Here is a 20024-nt window from a genome sequence, read left to right on the forward strand (position 1 = left end):
AACACAATTGCATACATAAGCTTTTATCGATTAGCTATGCTGCTAATTCAGACAAAGCTGTTTTATAGCTATATGGAAGCTGCATAAACGATAAAAGGTGAAAGACTTTCGGCCCAAACTGATTAGCTGATAGATATTTGGGTAATAGTCGAGTTGAACCTTAAGGAGTTAATTGTGGTGACTTACTTTTTATTCAGCATGTGCTGCTTTTATTCGAATGTTATACAGCTCAAGGCTAGAAGATGAAGCTTATTACACCAAAATTGTTAGTTGGGTATGTAAATCCCCGCCAAATCCGCGTAGTCGAAACAACCCTGCATTTAGTATAAGTTACTGCAACTAGCGCTTTAACTCCGTGGAATCCAAACAACGAACGGTTATGCAGAGTTGTAGACCAAATTTAGAAGTCCACCATATATCCTCATGATATACCAATGCAAAAACGGTAACTTGGCTTAGAAACCTCGCAGTTAATAACTGAGGAAGTGCTTAATGAACACTAAGCTGCGAGGCGGCTCTGTCCCAATGTGGGGATGTAATGTCAAAAGGAAGAAGATTTGACAGCGCATCTCCGATGTGTCACAGTCACACTTCATTTTCAATCAGAATACCTGATTTCGAGTTATCAAACGTTGCATGTATCAGCCTAATTAGTTTCGCTGAAAAAAAATCAGACAGTATCGGCCACAATTCATTTCTTTTCACAGATGTCGTGATCAATGAGCAATACGCAGGAGGTCAAGATGCATCTGTTTGCAGACTAAACATCGTAGGGGAAGAGGCCCCAAAATGTAGGTTAGGCGGAAAAAGTTTCAAAATAGTGTATAGGAAGGTCGAAAAAAACTGAAAATTTCCACATTTTGAAGAAACATCTAACATTTCGACGAGGCAAAACGCCCTTGTGGCACAAACCTACAATGTACTTGCGTCTCCACGCACTATCCATACCAGAATGCTGATTCGCCGACGCGTGGTGCTTTGTTCCCTAGGAGCTGCCAGCTAACAGGCGTTTTGCCGAATGAGTTTTCCGGCAACAGAATATCACCACTTTTTTGAAATGTGAATATTATCAATATGATTGAGATTTTTGTCAATTTTTGACTGGCATCAACTAGCTATCTTGTTTAACTGTTGCATAATGTAAAAATACCCATGAATAGCGTAATAAATCAGACAGTGTTTGCTTAGCTAAGGCATATTGCCCCCCCCCCCCTTCCCCTACTCTAGTCTGTGTCCTTTCTATTGACAGTCACCTCAAATCAATTGAACATTATTTAAGTGTCCGTTATTTAACGTGGACACTGTCCGCAGGACAGGCTTCATCCACTACAAAAGCTATTCAACTAGACTTCGATTTAATTTGGGACGGAAAATTACGATTGACTCAGCTTTCACCAGGTGAGTCAGGAAAGTTGCGTTGTCGAACTAGCTCCCCTGTGCTCTCATACTATCTTGCCTGAAATTAACCTAAGCTACCCATTTGGAAGCCGGCATGAAGTAATTCGTGGCGTATAGTTCTGAATACATAATGGTGGATATTTCGTTCTAGTAACTGTTTATTGAGCTGTTTAATACATTTGAGTAACTAAACTTATTCTACATTTCAAACTGCGGAAAAATCATTTTTCGCGTATCATCATTCTCGTAAGTTTCAATCCATTCCGTTCCTTGAATGCATACCAAAGATTTGTGTTCAAACCAGATTCGTTCTTATATTGGCCATTCAAATGACTAAAAATAAGTAATTGTTCATTAATTTAAGAAAAAACGAAACGAAACAAATCTAAACTTATATTTACCTCAGATGGCAGTTACGATACCACCAGGCTCCATGGAATTGCGCTGCGCAGTTCGAAAAAGAAATGTCATTATCATTGTCATATGTTGAAAATGGCTCGCCCTGGTGATGAGTCAGTGAATCACCCGCAGTCCCATTGTATGATCCAAGAACCTTCAACTCGTACAACTCGCTTTCGGTGCCGATTTCAAAGCCGTCGTACATCGCATACGCACTGTCACCATCATAGGCTTCTAATTCCACCAACAATACATGATTCTTGTCTTTCGTCAGGCGATGCATTTGCTCCAGTCCTAGCCAGAACTCGCCGTCAATGCGACCAAATCCGTTCTTGTATTCCGTCCAGTTGCGGAAAAAATCTACCGAACCATCGAATCGACGCTGGATCACAAGCCACCCTCCTCCGAATTTATCCTGTTCGCAATACCCCTCAAAAGGCGCCTCTCTGGGGAATGGTTTCAGTAAATATTGACCCGTAACTCTGGTAGGTTCGTCTTTGCATGAACGATATGTAGGCGAGCTAGAACTGATTATATTAAAATGAGCAAACAAATCTCCGAACTTGTGATCCACTGCTCGCTTCACACTGGTTAAGATTGACAACATTTTCTCATCGGACTTTTCGAGACTGATAAGCGCCCTTTCGAGCTCATCGTATCGTTGATTGATCTTCACTTTTTGACTTAAGATCTTGCTTTCAACGTTCTGCCGGAAGCTATCAAGAACCGACAAGATCAACTCGTTTTGTTTTCTTATTTCCAATTGCTGCTCTAATAATTGTTGCTCCAGTTTTTCTATTTTAGATACTACAACTTTATATTCGGAAGTGTTGTCATTTTCGGTTGCAATTTGTGGAACTTCCGTATTTGGAATAACAGATTCAGCCAATAAGCCACTGCAAACGAATAGCCCACAAACGATAGCTTCAATGATTACCATAATTTTGAACGGACAAAAGCAGCGTTGAGCGTCTTTGCGTCACCGGTGATTAGACGAACTGTTCTCGAAGTGCGATTATGCGTGCCATAGATTTAGAGGAACGCAAGATTTAATCTCAAAATATATTTGTGCCACTACATACGCACCAGAAGTTACAATGTGATGATTCGCTTGTATTTCAGTAATCGAAATATTAATCAGATTAATTCATTCTGTTGTATTGAAAAACATAAGAACATAAAACGTTTATTGCGAGACCAGCATGTTTCGTATAATAAAAACTTAAATGATGATATTTTTTCCTTTCTTGTAGAACAAAGTTACTTCGTTGCAAAGATATTCAAGACCTTCAAAAACGATTCTTTGATAAGACGCTCTTAACATAGGGGGATGTAGGCAAGCTGACTACCCTAAGCAATGGAGGAGCGTGTGGATCTGTGAATTATTTTCGAATATAGGGACACGGCAGGTATTTTCGTCTGTTCGTCATAGTCTCGAAAACCAATAAAAGCGACGCTTTTTTTGTAAAACTCATACGTACCAAATCGTAAGCTCAGGAGAAACGTTCTGCTATAGTGGATTTCTAGCTAATGGACGTTGCTTTCGTTGGTTTTAGCCCCTACGACGATGGACGGAAATACCTGCCGTGTCCCTAGTACAGGGGTTAGACAAAAGGTTGAGATAGGTAAAATTTTGTTAAAATTCCAAACAGCATAACTTTGCGTAGAATAATCCGATTTTGATAAAAACGGGACCATCGGACGCGGAAACTCTTCTAGTATGCAGAACCTTAGATTGGCCTTGGCCACCGGAGATGTTCCGGTTTTTTCTAGGGTATGTTTAAAATGCATTTTTTGTACTCCTTGTCATTTTATATGACGTTTACTTCCATCATGTTTTACTCATATGCCGACCAATGCTAGCTGTAGATCGAGAATGCATAAAACCTACGCAGAGATATGACAATTTTCGTAAAAGTCGTTCGAGGAACATGATGAAATGATAACAGATCGGATGATCGGAATAATGCAAATATGACGTAAATCAAGAATGTCACATCTGAGCCAAATACTTACCTAATTTGGTGACGGGTTTTGGATCAAAGGTATGCCAGGTTATGAACCGGGACGGAGGCAGTCGCACAATTAGCTTGCTTTCCATTTCAACGAAGTAACATCTTCTTTTACTCAGGAAATAGATTGATCGAAAAACGAACGTAACATTAAAGAAAACGCTTGTATTTTGTTCTGTTGTGTATTTATCAATTAATCATGTATTTCATTCTTACTTCCTATTCAGTATCATACCTTTAATTTAATAGTAACAATCATAGTAAATTTTGATAAAATCCTCCTACGCGGTTCCTGACTTAAATACGGAGGTACTCGGTTTGTTTTGGTATTTTGGATCTATCAAACAAAAAACATTATCTCCAATAACATGAAAGCCAATTTGCAAAAGCTCCTGAGAAACAGTGCGGAGCTGGTACACACACACTACTTAGTTGATTACGCTTTTTTTTCTTGCTTGTATGAGAATTATAGAGAGTGACAGACTATGAACTACTCGCTCAAATGGTATGTGCTAAGTTTAATCGACACAATGTTTAAACATTTACTGGGGCTTGCGGAAAGATTTGCCAGCGTACTTGGCGGCAGAGCCAAGCTCCTCCTCGATGCGGAGGATCTGGTTGTACTTAGCCAAACGTTCCGATCGGCACGGGGCACCGGTCTTGATCTGTCCGGTGCTCAGACCGACGACCAAATCGGCAATGAAGGTATCCTCGGTTTCACCAGAGCGATGCGACACCATGGTTCCCCATCCGTTCTTCTTGGCCAGCAAGTGAGCGTTGATCGACTCGGTTACGCTACCGATCTGGTTGACCTTCAGCAACAGGCAGTTGCAAGCCTTCTTCTCGACGGCAGTGGCAATACGCTTCGGGTTGGTCACAGTCAAGTCATCGCCGACAATCTGAATGGTAGTGTTGGCAGTGATCTTTGCCCAGGCGTCCCAGTGATCCTGATCGAAGGGATCCTCAATACTGACAATTGGGAAGTCCTTGATGAAGCCCTGGTACAGATCTTCCAATGCATCGGGAGACAACCAAGCGCTCTTGTCCGAGTTGGGGTTCTTGAAGTCCAGATCGTACTTTCCGTCCTTGTGGAACTCTGAGGCAGCAACATCCATACCGACCTCGACCTTGCCGGTGTATCCAGCCTTTGCGATGGCATCCTGAATCAGGTTCAAGGCTTCCTTGTTTTCCAGAATGTTGGGAGCGAAACCACCCTCATCACCGACGGCGGTGGCATCCAGACCGAACTTGGCCTTGATGACGTTCTTCAGGTGATGGTACACCTCCGAACCGATCTTCATAGCCTCGGTGAAGGACGATGCTCCAGTTGGAAGGATCATGAACTCCTGCATGGCCAGCTTGTTACCGGCATGGCTACCGCCGTTGATGACGTTGAATGCCGGCACCGGCAGGATAATGTCTCCATTTCCGGACAGTTCGGCGATGTGCTTGTACAGTGGAATGCCCTTCTTGGCGGCACCGGCCTTGCAGACGGCCAGCGAAACACCGAGGATGGCGTTAGCGCCCAGCTTCGACTTGTTCTCGGTGCCGTCCAACTTCAGCATCAGTTCATCGAGCTGGAATGAGAAGGTGCAGGATAGAAAAGTTAATAAAACGCACTTAAAGCACAATAATATGTCCAGCATATTTTGTGACCTATTAAAATCAGTGTAAGAATATTTTTGCCTGGCCTAGAAAAATTTAAAATTTTTGAAAGATCATGATAATTAAATTGATTCATCCAATTACTCATTAAGGAGCAGGCTTTAAATCTCCAAACGTTGAAACACAAAAAATAACTTGAAATTGCCCAAATTTCAATAACTAAAAATTATAAAAAAAATCTCAAGAAATAATTTTAGAACTCATTGTGATGATGTAGAAATAGTGGTTTCCAATAAAGCTTTATCTTAAAAGTCAATGACCTGTTCTATTACACAACATATGAATTTCGTCTATGAGTAGCAGCACCTCGTTGAAGTAAAAATAGCATTTCTGATGTTCAGGAACCGCTAGCCAAAGCGGCGACAGCCACATAACTGTTTAAAAATAGATATCTACTTCGAATAAACAAGCCAATCACTTGAATAAAAAACACTCAGTCCCTCCAACGCTGATCACGCTATGTTGGCGATAGATCAAATATATGATACTAAGCTACATACATACCTCCTTCTGCTGCGTAACACACAGTCCGGATCCGAGCACAGCCGGGGCGATGATCTTGTTGATGTTCTCGACGGCTTTCAGGACGCCCTTGCCGTGCCAGTCAGCCTTGACGTTGTCGCGCAGTTCCAGGGCCTCGTGGACACCGGTCGAGGCACCGGACGGGACGGCAGCACGGAACAGTCCCAGATCGGTTACCAGATCGACCTCGACGGTGGGGTTACCACGCGAGTCGAAGATCTGGCGGGCCTTAATACTCTTGAATGGCATTTTGGATCTGTAAGTTCAGGGAGAGCAGAAGATTTAAGTTGGAGTGTGAGAACCAGTCCGCTGTCGGATGACGACTGGATGAACAAGGTGATGGCGAAATGACCGGCACAGTGACCGTTGAGGATGTTCTTATCAGTGACGACAGACAACAGGTTGTTTTCGGACTATGCAATGTTATTGTTGAGCGCTACAAACTACGTAAGAAGAGATAGAACGATGCTTACATAATTCCGCGTATCATCACAGTCAACTCTCACTGGTAGAATATGTTGAAGGAAATAATCGCAATTTTTGTCTTATTGGTGTCTATTTTTGAATTAAGAGATTAAAGCGTCACTTCAAAAGTTCAGATCTAATTAAACAGCACTCATAATTCCGAACACGACCTCCATTACTATGTCGTATTCGAACTAAATGATTGAAGATTTTGAGTACGTGTTCAAAGTCCATGGTACTAACGAAAAAACCAAACAAATGACTTTTTCATGTGCTTTATAAATTGTAATTTCGCTTAATATGATATAAACTTGCTCTATCGAGTTTTAAACAACAGTTTTTTTTGAAAAGGGGTTCTTGCACTCGCAAAAAAAGCTGCAGCTTGGTATAAGGTACAATTATATCGTCCAAAGAATGATTTGTTTCGTCACACTTCCATCCGGTGACTGGCTCGTCTATTACCAATGGATAACCAGCTGGAACTATCTACTTTAGATCAATCTCCGCATTAATAATAACTTCGCATGCGATTTGCCGCAGCAACAGCCAACGGAAAAAATACAATTTAAAAATCATGTGAGACGTCTCTTTAATACAAAATCAGCTTAAACACAATACGATCAGATCACTGATCAAAAATAAATTCTGCCCACTTAAGGCTCAAGAAAAGTTTAGCGATGAAAATTCCTTCCTTCGAAAAATTGTGATTGTGGTAGTGCCACGGACAATCAATTACTGATTTTTGATAAATTCTAAACCGGCTGTTGAATTATCGCCACATGTCGTGTAACATCCTTACTGCACCTTGGAGATATCTTGTTAAACAGTATGCTGCTCAAAAGACCGGATCCATTAGTTCCACTCGCTCCGGTGCAATGCAAATTTCGCTTCAAACCAGTAGCATCTTGTCAAGCAATAAAAACTTAGAAAAAAAATTAACACGAAGTTCTCAGAACAGAGGCAGCAAAAGCAATGAAAAAACTACAAGGGCAGCCCTATGATTGGCTGTACGAATTGTAGACGTAAAATCCTAAGCTATTATAAAATGTGTGACCGAATCTAAAAGAACATCCAACATGTTTGAACCTTCAAATGATTGGAAACATTTAATTGTTACAACCTCGACCAAACCGCGAGTCTTTCGGTTAACCAAAATTAACATTATTATATTAAAATAATTAAAAACTGTATTAAAAACATGGTTTCGGCTCCGTAACGCTTCATGGCAAATGAGCCTCTCAAATAAAAAAAGACAGGAACACCGTGTTCGACATATAACTACCCAGTGGACCAGTGGAGAATTTTTCGATTCCGAAAAGTTACCTCCTTACTGGGGCGGGAATCGAACCCACACTAGACGATTGACGTCGCTAACCACACGACCAGAATAGATAGATTTAAAAAATCGATTCTTTCTAAAATTTCTAATTGATGTGTAGGAAAAATTCGGGACCGATTTGCGATTTGGGCGTACATAATTTTGTAAAAAGATATTGGAATTCCTGCCGGCAGAACGAGCTTTCCTTTACCAGATAAGGGAGTTAGTTTTGTGTACCCCTGCATTCGAATCGAAAACAAAGAAGACTTCTTAGTATTCTACTACAAAACCACAGCACTTTTTATGCGAAAGAGGTGCATGTTCAGGGTGGCTTTGGGAATCTAAATGTGCACTGTAATGGCGTTTTTAAAAAAAAACATTATAAACTATAGAGAAAGATTGTCGCTTCGGTTCGCTTTGTTCCGCTGTCCGAAACAGAACTGGGTTCAGAACTGTCAAATTGTATGGGTTTTTTCATCCTTCCCATCCCAGCCAGTAAAACATGTTCCGGGCATCGACGACAGCGATAAATAATCTTTCTCTTTAGTTTATAACTTTTTTCGTTTTCAGTTTTAACTTGAACTTGGGTTAGATCCAACTCCGGACTCTACCAAGCGGTATATTGTGGATTTACTTGACCAATGGATTCGAAGGTCGGTTCACTTACCTGTTTCAAAGGTTCCCTTTTCCAACAAGGTTTGCCAAACTCAATAAATGTTTGGTAGATTACCTTGTTTTTTGCTCCTTGTCTGTCAAAACAGATGACAAAACATCGGAAAAAGAAAGAGAAGTCCGAGGGAAACAGCAAAAAGCACGTGGCAGACTTGTCAGTTTTGACAGATTTTACTATGAAGACGGGTGTGAAGGTGAAAACGGCGATTTCAACGACCGTTCAAGGAGCGATTATTTCGAACGGTCGGGTCCAATAGGGAAATCCACGTACAATATGTATAAATAACTGTAAGAAAATGGATCCCGGGTCCAATAAATATGATGGTGTTGTTACAATTCCAATGTTCCATAGTAAATTTGAATGAAAACTGTTATGAATAGTAGCTAGATTTATTATTATAAAATCTTCCCATCGACACGCCGTCGACAATTCGCAATGGTTAAAGCCCCTTGACGTGAAATCTGGCGCCAGAAGAGAAGTGAAAGAGGAGACGAGTCCGGCTTCCTACTCGGATGTGCTGATCGAAGTCGTTCTCTTGTGTAGTGGCTTTCGATAAAAGCAGACGATTCCCGCTAGTGAGAAAATCAGTAATTTAAACGTTGTCCTCGGTGATAAAAAACCGACCGAATTTCCCGAAAGGATTATTCTGTGGTGTCTGTTCGTGTCTGGAACTTTCGTGAAGGTCGAGTGTCGTATTGTAGTTACTCCGGTTTTAACGGGCGAACAAGTAAAAGTTATCCGCCCTCCGGACCGCGTGTGATCGAGTGAGCCCGAGGTTGTCCCAAAAGAACTCACGTGAATAACACGACAATTGTGGCTAAGGTGCGTTTAAAGGCCCGCCGATTAAGAACCCGCGAGTTCTAGCACCCGTTTTCAAGTGCGTCCGTCTAAAACCCAGTCCGAATCCACCAGGGATACCCGTATCGCGTGTGCACCGCCTCGGGGCTGTGGTTAACCTTCAAAACCCGCCCAACTCAAGCACTAGAGTGAACCAGGCGTCCAGTATCCCACGGCGTAGGGCCATCGTAACAGTAATCCTGTAGGCTAGGCAGCCCCTGGGATGAGATTCCAGTAAGTCTGCTTTGTTTTAGCCTTTATACTGTCAATTTTTCAAACCGTCATCTTGACATCCCGGATAGAAGCCACTGAATTACAAAACATGATATGGATTTGATTGATATAAGAGGTAAAAGAACAAGCAATAATATCAAAAATATGAACCAAAATACGATTTGAATATCAAGATACGCTATGTATTAGAACACACTAATATTGATCACTTGTTTATTGTTTATTGTTTGTATGATACATCAACAGGCTGTGTAGGCCCCAATGATGCTTACTTATAATTAATTACAAAATGCAAAATTACATTACATGGTCAAGTATCATTATCGACTACTAAAAAGAACTAAATCTTTGACGAAGGATTTGACGGGACAAATTAAAATAAAAAAAAAACTCTGTTGAATAGTTTTTGAAGACCGCCGTAGCACCGAACATACCGTAGTTCGTTCTGTGCATAGGAACCCTAAACATCAAATTATTCCTAAGGGATCGGAGTTGCACGTGGTGATTGATTTGTTCCAGAAGAGAACCAAAAGCCCAATCAAGATTTAAGTCGTCCTTGTAATAGATCTGCTATCAGTAAAAATGCCCTCGTTATGCTTCGGCGCACGGAAAGAGGGTTCCAGATCGATCAAACGGCAACGGCTTTCAGAGTTTGGAAGACGGAAGGAGTTTTGCCACGGTAATCGGCGCAAGGCGAATCTCAAGAAACGACGCTGAACGGATTCTATTCTTTCGGCGCCGTTGTTATAGTGTGGAGATTAGACGACCAAGCAGAACTCCAGAACGTCACGAGTTAGGCAAGAGCACAACGACTTGTTTGGCAATCCTGAAGATGAAACCCAAAAACTGTGATGCTTTGCTGACAACGTAGGAGACATGCTGCTTAAAGGTAAGTTTTGTTTTCAGTCTATAACTGGTCCTTAACTTGGTCGACACGTTCAAGTTCCGTGTCATACAACATGTACTTTTCCGCGAGACGGAGATAACCGGACATTTAAATGGGTTAACATCCACTTGCAAAGGCATCTAGTGGGCGTTGCAGAGAGTGACAGCCCACAATGGAACAAATTCGGAGATACAGTTTGAGGTCGTCTGGAAAACCCGTGGTCCCTTGATTGCCAAAATGGTGTAGTTGAAATAGATCAAAAAGATCAGTGGTCCCAGGTGACTACCCTGAGGAATGCCTGAGGTAGCGGTAGAATGGATCGACTGATGTTCTCCACCACGGTAAGGCTGCTTCTTACAATTGCTGATATCCTCAAGATATTTCAGTGTAAAGCATTGATGTTGTCGTATGATCTATTATCTCCTATATCAAACACTAGTCGACCCGGCAGACGTTGTCCCATCGACGAACCGACGTATCACCCCATGGAAAATAATTCAAATTAGCTGCCCACGGCGCCATGATGAAGAATCATCGAACACTACTTTTAAGACAATTGTGAGACAATCAGAGAGCGCCAGTGACACGTCGGTTCGTCGGTGGTTGTCCTGCATAGTAGGCGAAAATGCGCGTTCTGAGCTGCCCATACGAAGTTTCCATACGATTCTCAATTTTAGTTTTTCACGATTTACTCAACCTTACTCATGATTTTCGGATGAGGAAATATCATATAAAACCGTCGGAAACGATAACGAACCTATTTGCAGAAGGAATGGAGAAAATCCATCCTGCCGTTTTCGAGTAATGCGGATACGAACACGAATACGAACACGAATACGCATATCTCATTTTACTATTCCTCACTCAACTTTTCAAAAGGACCTAAGTAACATTTTTTTCATGAATTAATTTTAATAGCGCAATCAATAGCTTTCATGTTGTTATGTTGATTGCGCTATTCAAATTAATTCATGAAAAAAATGTTACTTAGGTCCTTTTGAAAAGTTGAGCGAGATTTCATCACGTTTTGTTGTTATTGAGTTATTTTCGTCTGCTCGAAATTTTCATAAATATATTACCTTCCCAAGGTAAATTTGTTTTCAAAAGTTCTGACTCAGAACGATGATTCAAACAAACAAATCAATTATCACATTATGCTAAAATTATGTTTCTGTGAGTTATTCAGAAAAATTCTGCATGTAAGCATCCATTTTGAACGTAAACATAGATTGAATCTCGCCAAATTTCGGAAGTTTACCCAGATCCACGCTGAAGTTTACCCAGATCTTGGGCGGATCACAGTCCAACCCGATTGAATAACCGAACGTTTTGACAATTGTTAGGACAAATCTGTAACGAACCAAAGCTCGCCCTAGCAATAACCGAAAACGGCATATCTTTCGACGAATTTTTGTAATGGGACTGAAAGTCTGGGAGAAGTCCGTTGGAATCCAATTTCAAACCAACCTCACGCTTTCAAAAGGCACATATCCTAAAACAAAGATGCAGCAACCAGTAAAAACCAATTCATCATCTTAGCTGCGTTGCACCATCCATAAAAAATGATTTTCAGATTTGCTGATCACCTATTATTTAAGAGTTGTGCTCCTGAAACACGAGCTGATGACTAGAGCGGTCATTGTGGCAGCCATTTTGGACTCTGTCGCCATTATCCTTCATCGCGTTGCGTTGCGGTTTACCAGATGGCATCCTTTAGAAAGACATGCTCTCCTTTGTCATACAATGTTCTTCAGCCCTCCTGACCATACATTGCAAAATTATTTTTTACATCACACAAGAAAGTGACAGCTGTTACTAGATTACATAAGCTGTTACTAGGCCATCTATCTTCGAAATCAATAACTATTAACATTTCACATGGGATTGGGATAGGAAAAATAATTTCTTTTGAACACAACAGAAACCATCAACGTATCAAAGCTCCCCAGACCTAAGCGATTTCATCACCGCGACGGTTACAACTAGTAGCCGCGATTCTATAGTTGGGTCGCTGCAGGCAATGTTCCATTTACGCTTCCACACCAACTGCGGCAGAATCGCAGTCGCCAAGCGATACAATCGCGTCACGATTGTCACGTCGCGTGTGTTTTGGGAGCCTTTACGGTGACAACGGCCGCGAGGTGGATACAACTCCGATTGGTTAGTTTATATTAAAAATGTTTGAGTTCTAGGCTATTAATTTTCCTAATTAGAAAAACATACAATGTAGTCTATACATATTTTAATTGTATAACACTACAATATGATACCCCGCGAACGCTAGAGTGGTATAAAATGTCATACAACTCTATGAACTAAACCACGATAACGCTAAGCGTCAATTTTGAGTAAGAGAAAAACATCCGCCGTGGACAATGTTTAGAAAAAAACATTCACATAAACCCCTGGTGAATTTAAAAACTCCGGGTTCATCAAAACATCATTACCAGCAGTGGATGTCATTTTTCCGACCGAAAAGAAGAAGATTTGTGGAAAAGAAGACGCTCGTGGATAACTCCATTAGTTAACGGAGTTAACGTGGTTAACAACACAGAAGCATAGAGCAATAAAAGGAGAACGATTACTACAAGAGGAACGAGGAGGGAAGTTTGAAGAGAAAAAAAAACGAAGAGTACCGGACAGTCGATGTTAGTCCGTCCAGCAAGCCACTGATGTCCGTTGAAGTGAGGATTTTGCGGAAATACCGCAACGTTACCGCGTGTGAATTGAAGGTCGTTGACACCCTTGTAGCCGGAAATGAAGTGTAGTTCAAGTGTAAAAACTATCGCGCACGATTCGTTACAAAATTCCTTGCCAGTTACCAGCGAGTGCTAATCGCTAATTTTTCTGGATCACAACGCCACGTAACTGCTGGATGCCCGGCTTTAGGGTTAGGGCACAGGTTTAGTGGTTTCGTGCCCGCTTACTGAAATCCGAACTGATGCATTTAGCGTCCATCGGCGGGCTATAGGAACCTTTGGGGCACCAAGTCACGGCCAAAGTATACTCTAGGTGGCTAGCGTGGCTAGTTACTGAGGAGAAGGCCCCGGTAAGGTTGTGTGATCCAATTCGATCTTGCTCCAGCCAGCGGGCACGTGATAAAAAGGGCAAACAGTTGTGACACCCCTATTTTCTTGCACAGAGATGGAAGAATCAACCAGCCGGCCCTTCTTGGAACGAACGACAAGCGGAACAAACAAGTCTCATCGCTGCCGAAGGCGACCCGTATCAGGCGGTATTAATATCGCAGTAAAACTGAAGACGCCGGCCAAAGGTTGACTATTTGGGAAGCATTTCCAAATTCTATTATGGACCTCCAGGGGGTCTACTATTGGACAGTCTGACTTTCAAGCCAAGTGTTGATTTCAATGAAAACGTCGTATACTTGAGGATTTTATACAGGTATCATGCAGTGTAGAAGTAGAACTTGTAATTCAAATCTGAGCGAAGAATCGTTTAGAACGCGCGCGGTCTCGGGACGCTCATACTGGCTTGTGTTTTAAAGAGCAGAGATTAAATCTACAAGCAAGCACTGGACTGGAATCCGGTAGGACATCGTAGCAGAGACAGAACCAGAGGTCATTCTTGGATTTCATGGCTGCGTTGGACATCGGTAGTTCATATCGTTCAGCATAGTTATGGACTCTACATAAGTAACATAAGGCAACTACAATTGAATAATGGTTTATGGTTCCGTTTACTGATTTGCAGAATATTCGGTGGCACGTATTGTTCCGATCACTCCTTCGAGCTCTAGTTGAGATGAGATGACACAATCGCTTGACGTCGGCAAAATACTGCCGTCGGTAGCAGAATCACAAGAACGCGGCGGAAGGGGATGCTGCAAAAATTTATTCGCATCGATAGCATTTCAGTCGCAAATAAGAATCAATAGACCAATCGAATCGCTAAGAATCCTAAGGAACAAGATATTAACCCCACAGAAAAAATAAATAAAGTTAAACGACATGTAATGTGCCGCCAATCTATTTTTACATTGATTGGATTAGGTATTTTATTGAAATCTACATTTAAATCAATGCACATAATAAGAGCACGAATAAGTTTCATACATTAAATTTCATTTAAAGTGCATTAGACTTTCGTTGCTATAAAATTCAATAAAAATGTATGTGGAAGTAAATTATTAATTCTGTGTTTTTCAATCGACGTTTATAGCAAACAGTTTGAAAAAAGAAATATGGCCGAGCTTCAGTTATTCATTCCATGCAAACGGTTTGTATAGTGAGTGCGTCGCTGCAAATGGATGAAGAAATTGTTTGTAACTTCTGTGCTTCGTATTTCAATGGTGTTAAAAGATATATTTACCATTCGCGAGTGCATAAATGACAGAAAATATTCGAGTGCGTTATCTCGGAAAGCGGTTCACGGTGCAAATCCTTCGACTCGTACACACTTAAAAAATTTTACCGAACTCGGTTCCAGTTTCTACCGAAGTCGATCGGTTATCACTAAATAACCTAGTAAAGAACCGAACAACTCGTTTGAAAATAAGTTCTTAACCGAATGCTTTCAAACTATAAACGCATGATCGGTTTCACCTAAATAAATTTGACAGAAATAAACCGATCTATTCGGTAATACATTTTTATGTACAAGTTCGGTACGAGAAATGAGTACGTTCGGTAACACGAACTGAACAGTCGGTTAATATTTATTTTGACGTACAGAGATACAATCAAAGTTGAGAGAACGCTTCCTGTGTGTGCTTCATGGGTGTGTTTTTTATTTAATCACTGGATGCTGATTTACCATTTTTTTGTAAGAAAATCTTGGAGCGATTGTTATATGTGAGATGTAAGTTATCTTGAGAATTGGTTATATGTAACGTAATTATCATTATTTCCATTTACAGGTATTATCTTCCAGAAAATTATTGCTGGAAAATTCTGTCTGCCACATATTTGCGCTGACGCATTTTCCAGCATTTGGAGCAAGCTATTTACGTGATTTTTACGTGCCTATTTAGTTTTACGAGCAGCTAAATGTACGCTTCACAAAATGAGCATAGCAAATAAAATCAAACATAAATAATAATTCTGATATGGATTTATTTTAATCATTTTTTTTTCCTGCATAAAACTAACAGAAAGTACCGAACTCTGTTGTTACTGAACAGTAAGCTCGGTTGTTTTGACAGCTTTCGGTTAAATTTGGAAACCGACACTCGGTTAAAGAAAGATGTATGAACCGAGTTAATTCGGTTAATTTGACATTTCAATCTCGACAAAATGATTACCGAGCGATCGGTTACTCTTTGTTGAACCGAGCAGACAACCGAGCGTTCAGCAGATAAAAACTCGGTTAAAATATAACCGAGTTCGGTATAATATTCTAAGTGTGTACAAAAACATTTGCGTCCTGCGCTCTGTTGTGTCGTGTGATTGCGTGGAATACAGTGTGAAAACGATGGCCAAATACTTGGCGAAGCACTTAAATGCTGGTCAACCAACATTTTGTCTATTCGGGTACTGGACAAAAAAAACCTTTCGTCACTGTTAACAGCATGCGCATTCACAAAATGTACTTCCATCGCAATGGGAACGAACAGGCAGAATACGGTGAACAAAGGGATTCTGAAGATCTTGCCGGAAGACCCTTGGAACCAATTCCTGAACATGAAGAATGTGTTGATCCTCCGCCGGAAAACGTCAATAATGCAACGTACACACCAGTCAAGCAGTTTGACGAACATTGACTCCGCCCCCAAGAAAACGCTTCGGTTGCTGCTTTGTTTGAACGTGTGTGAAGTTGTTCGACCAACCATTTGACAGTTGGCGGCTCGGTTGGAAAAAATTAAAACGGTTTGATTTTGGTTTGAGTTGTCGGGGGTGGAGTGAAGGTTTGCCGAACATGTTTGAGCATTTATAGTGAAGTTGCACAAACCCCCATATATATTTTGATGGTTGGTGCTCAAGTTAGCGCTTCGGTCGTTCGTGTGTGATATTGTTGGTTGAATAAATTGGTTGTTCGTGCCGCTGTTGGTAAAACTTGATGGATGTTTGAATAAACGAGAAGTGGATAAGAAAATTCGAGTCGAGTCAAGTACGAGACACTGAAGACGGCCTTACTGTTGAGGTCGAAATACGTATCTGTCAAGATACAATTAAGTGGTGGAATTCAATGGGATGGTATAAACTCGTCTTATGATAAGCGAGAAGTGGAGTCAATTTTGGTCAAACTGCTTGACCGTGTGTACGTTCCATAATGAACTAGCAGTTTCATCGGAGTCGGAGGAGTCCATACATATTTTCGGAACATTGTTTTTAAAGCTGTTGCCACAAAAACATGTTACGCAAACAGCAATCGAAGAAGTGGTCTCAGCGTTGGGGGAAGCCGCTGCAGTGCAAAATTCGTCGAGGTTCGAGATGTCTAGGGTTTTGTATTTTTATGTGTACTATGCCAGATTCCGAATGCATTGAATATCAGAATTTGATAAAGTATACGATGCAAAACAAAAATGTAAAATTAAACATCATTTAAACGTTCCATAACCAAACCATATAATAAAGGCATGTAAATTTATGAATGGATTGAATTTTCAATTTATTTCCATGCTTCAGATATTTGCATGAAAATAAATGTAATATCACATTATAATTTTAACTGTTTAACAATTGTCTTTATACTTATTTCCACCAGTGTGCAAGTGTGGTATAAAATCCAAACAAACCGGCATGCTTTTTACACAATACTAGCGAAAAGAATTCGGCCTTGCACTGAATGTCTTTTGCGGCACTAATGTTATATCACTAAGCGATTACAGTTACTGTTCCTGTATTTCATCTCATAGATCCGATATTCACCCCATGAAAAACGAAGCAATGAAAAAGATTTTGATTTATTTCCTCTTCTTGTGTTTTTTTTCAGCAGTGTGGGCGCGTATGTTGGCAAAAATGCGAAGAAATTGATGCTGTATCTCTTTGTTTCGCGATGCCATAAATATATGTTCAGTGAGATGGAAAACGGAACACCCAAAAATTCAATCTTACAATTATAGTATAAAAACTTGGCATATACAATTCTGGAAGGTTTAAATACAAAAATGTAATTTTCCGAAATGGTATATGCCATAATTTTTAACAGTTTCTGTGAGGTTCTTATACAGAACTGTATTAAAATATGCCATCCGTTCTGGTTGGGTGAACAATTCTCGTCGAGTTGACTAACATTTCGAGAAAACATCTTGCAAATCAAACATTTTTTTCACGAAATATACATATTGTAACAAAGACAACATCAACTCAAATTCATTAATAGGCCCAATCAGCGGCAATCAGATTTTCTTACTATGCTGTATAAGTAGCATAAAGTTCTTTTTAAAAAACTGCACATAGAAAATTAATAGCATTTTATGCAACTATTGTACGAAAAGCATACATAATTTATTGTTAGAATTTTATACAAGGTTATTGTATTGAAAGTTTACTTTCGTCCGTTGCTTTCTTGTTGACCTTGGTATCGGAAAAAGGTTATGAATAGACCGAAATCTGCACAACTTCACCTCTCAACAATACAATTGACTTTTTAGAAGTCAAAACGGTCGGTAGTTAGTCTTGAGAACAAAAGCGTATGATCGCCAACCCGGAGAAGGCGAGTTCGATTTTCGGTCTAGGGTGTTTTCGACTGGGAAACTTTCTCGTCTCCCAGGGCAAAGTGTCTCCAAAGAATTTAATAAATTATATTGGATGTGCTGATAAAACACAAAGTTCCAGCAGCCCGCACTTGGTACATGATCATACACATTTTCCTTTCTTTTTTTTTTGGTTTCGAAAAAGGCACAAGAAGTTACAGTCTGGTATATGATGTTCCAGGTTGTTTAAACAAATATTACACTCGGCTGCAAGATTCTCTGACTCCCGAATATTTATGGCGCAATAAATTTTTATAACAATGATATACAAGTTAGAATAAATATTTTACATATTTTGAGAATATTTGAATTATAAATTAAATTAAATTGACTTATATAAGGTGAAAAATTATAAAAGCCAGAAAAAACAGCAATATATTATTATTCATAATATGTATTACTTATATTACTAAAAGTTAAGGCATTTTTCTAATCATGTGTATAGATTTATATTTAAACAATTCAAGGTCAACCAAGATCTTAGTACTGGCTAAAATCTAAATTAATCAGAAGTATTCGAGTAATTCACGCTTTGAAAGCACAAAAACAGAAAAAAATACACCGGTTCTTCTTTGCAGCGATTATTTTCGCCACCATTTCTCCGATGGCGACGAAAAAACGATTTTTCACTTGACCTCTATCCAATCTAAGGTCATATCACCGTTGGAATAGTCACCTCGAAAAAATGAAGCAATTGCTTATCCTAACATCATATGATGCCGTATTAAACAATTTAGACACGTTAAACTTCCTCATTAGTTTGGGTCAGCCAGCATACAGATAAGTCTTATATAACGAGTGCCATTCCAGCCTCTTCCAAAAGCGATCCACCATCTTTTGCATTCGCCACAAAAGCTCAAATGCAGTGGAAAATTACTCCCTGCAGAAGTATCTGATTCAATAGCAGCTTTACTAATAAATTTAAATGTAGCCAAATAACCGGTATTGATTAACGTTCTACCCGGCTTCTACGATCTATGGCCTTTCTCTGCTTTCGATTATTATAAAATCCCTGACATTGGCTGCTTCCGTTGACCGCTATGACACACCACATGCACCGCAGTCGATGCAGTTGCACTTAGAACGTCCTTATCAATCACAAGTAAAAAGTGAAAAACCAATCTGAAGCTACTTCCGAGACGCATTAGACACTATCGATCGTTACTGATAAGATGCTTTTTCTTCCACGTCCAGGCGAAGGTGAAACATGAAATGAAAATTTCCACCCATCTAATGAAAGAAAAAAAAACTTACACTTTGGAATATCACTGACTTAGACCGACTACAACACACTGTACCGTACAAGCTCTCTGGATAAACTGACGTGTGAAATGTCCTCCGCGATGTCGAACAGCGGTGCTTCGTTAGGTTTGTGGATGCGCGAAATCCCACTTTCAATGGGTTTGATTGCTCGTTGCACAGGCGAGATATAGAGGCGAGGCTCGAGGTTGCGTTGGTAGACGACTTGTACACACATTACACAGCCGAATGCCGCTACGACCTTGGTAAAGGTGAACAGGGTGGCACTCCGGGAACCGGCATATACGATTGGTGGGGGCCCATCCGCGAACACCGGTGACGGATCGCAGTGAGCGATGAGCGTATTCGATTTCATCACGTACGCGTCAGGCAGCTCTGCCGGCAGTGATGATTATACGCGTAGAGGGGATTTGTAATGACCGTTATTTCACAATTCCGCTTGATTATTGCAGATGTGTGGTAAGATGGATGGATTGGTTTTACCTATCTAGTACAGTACGTAGGGTTTGAGTGGACGCCTTCCTCGGAGCAAGAATTTTTGAAAGATTTTTGTGTTAAAACCCTTTTATACAATCAACAATTTCGCCTGGGCCGCTAAATAGAACATATGATTTGATATTTTTCATTTTATATTTTTTATTAAATACTAGCAGACCCGACGAACTTCGTTTCGCTTAAAATTGATTTATTCTCTGCTTAGT

At 40.4% G+C, this 20024-nt stretch overlaps 3 protein-coding genes across 3 annotated transcripts in view; 1 reads left to right on the forward strand and 2 right to left on the reverse strand.

Moving 5' to 3' along the window:
* Positions 1 to 1547: 1547 nt before the first annotated feature.
* On the reverse strand, positions 1548 to 3008 carry LOC134216575 (microfibril-associated glycoprotein 4-like). Its single transcript, XM_062695438.1, has 2 exons — positions 1800 to 3008; positions 1548 to 1731 (listed from the first exon to the last, which is right to left on the reverse strand). Exons 1-2 carry the CDS (start codon positions 2735 to 2737, stop codon positions 1620 to 1622), a joined length of 1050 nt encoding a protein of 349 aa, XP_062551422.1. The 5' UTR covers positions 2738 to 3008; the 3' UTR covers positions 1548 to 1619.
* Positions 3009 to 3972: 964 nt separating this feature from the next.
* Positions 3973 to 19483, reverse strand: LOC134212451 (enolase). The gene is made up of 3 exons (XM_062690337.1): positions 19318 to 19483; positions 5979 to 6252; positions 3973 to 5386 (listed from the first exon to the last, which is right to left on the reverse strand). Exons 2-3 carry the CDS (start codon positions 6243 to 6245, stop codon positions 4352 to 4354), a joined length of 1302 nt encoding a protein of 433 aa, XP_062546321.1. The 5' UTR covers positions 6246 to 6252; positions 19318 to 19483; the 3' UTR covers positions 3973 to 4351.
* Positions 6664 to 20024, forward strand: part of LOC134212452 (plasminogen receptor (KT)) — a 43663-nt gene continuing 30302 nt past the window's right edge. The window contains exon 1 of the mRNA XM_062690338.1: positions 6664 to 9274. The gene's annotated coding sequence lies outside the window, so the exon portion shown is untranslated. The remainder of the gene's footprint in view (positions 9275 to 20024) is intronic.

Source organism: Armigeres subalbatus, chromosome 2 (assembly GCF_024139115.2).
Source record: "Armigeres subalbatus isolate Guangzhou_Male chromosome 2, GZ_Asu_2, whole genome shotgun sequence".
Taxonomy (NCBI): Eukaryota; Metazoa; Arthropoda; class Insecta; order Diptera; family Culicidae; genus Armigeres; species Armigeres subalbatus.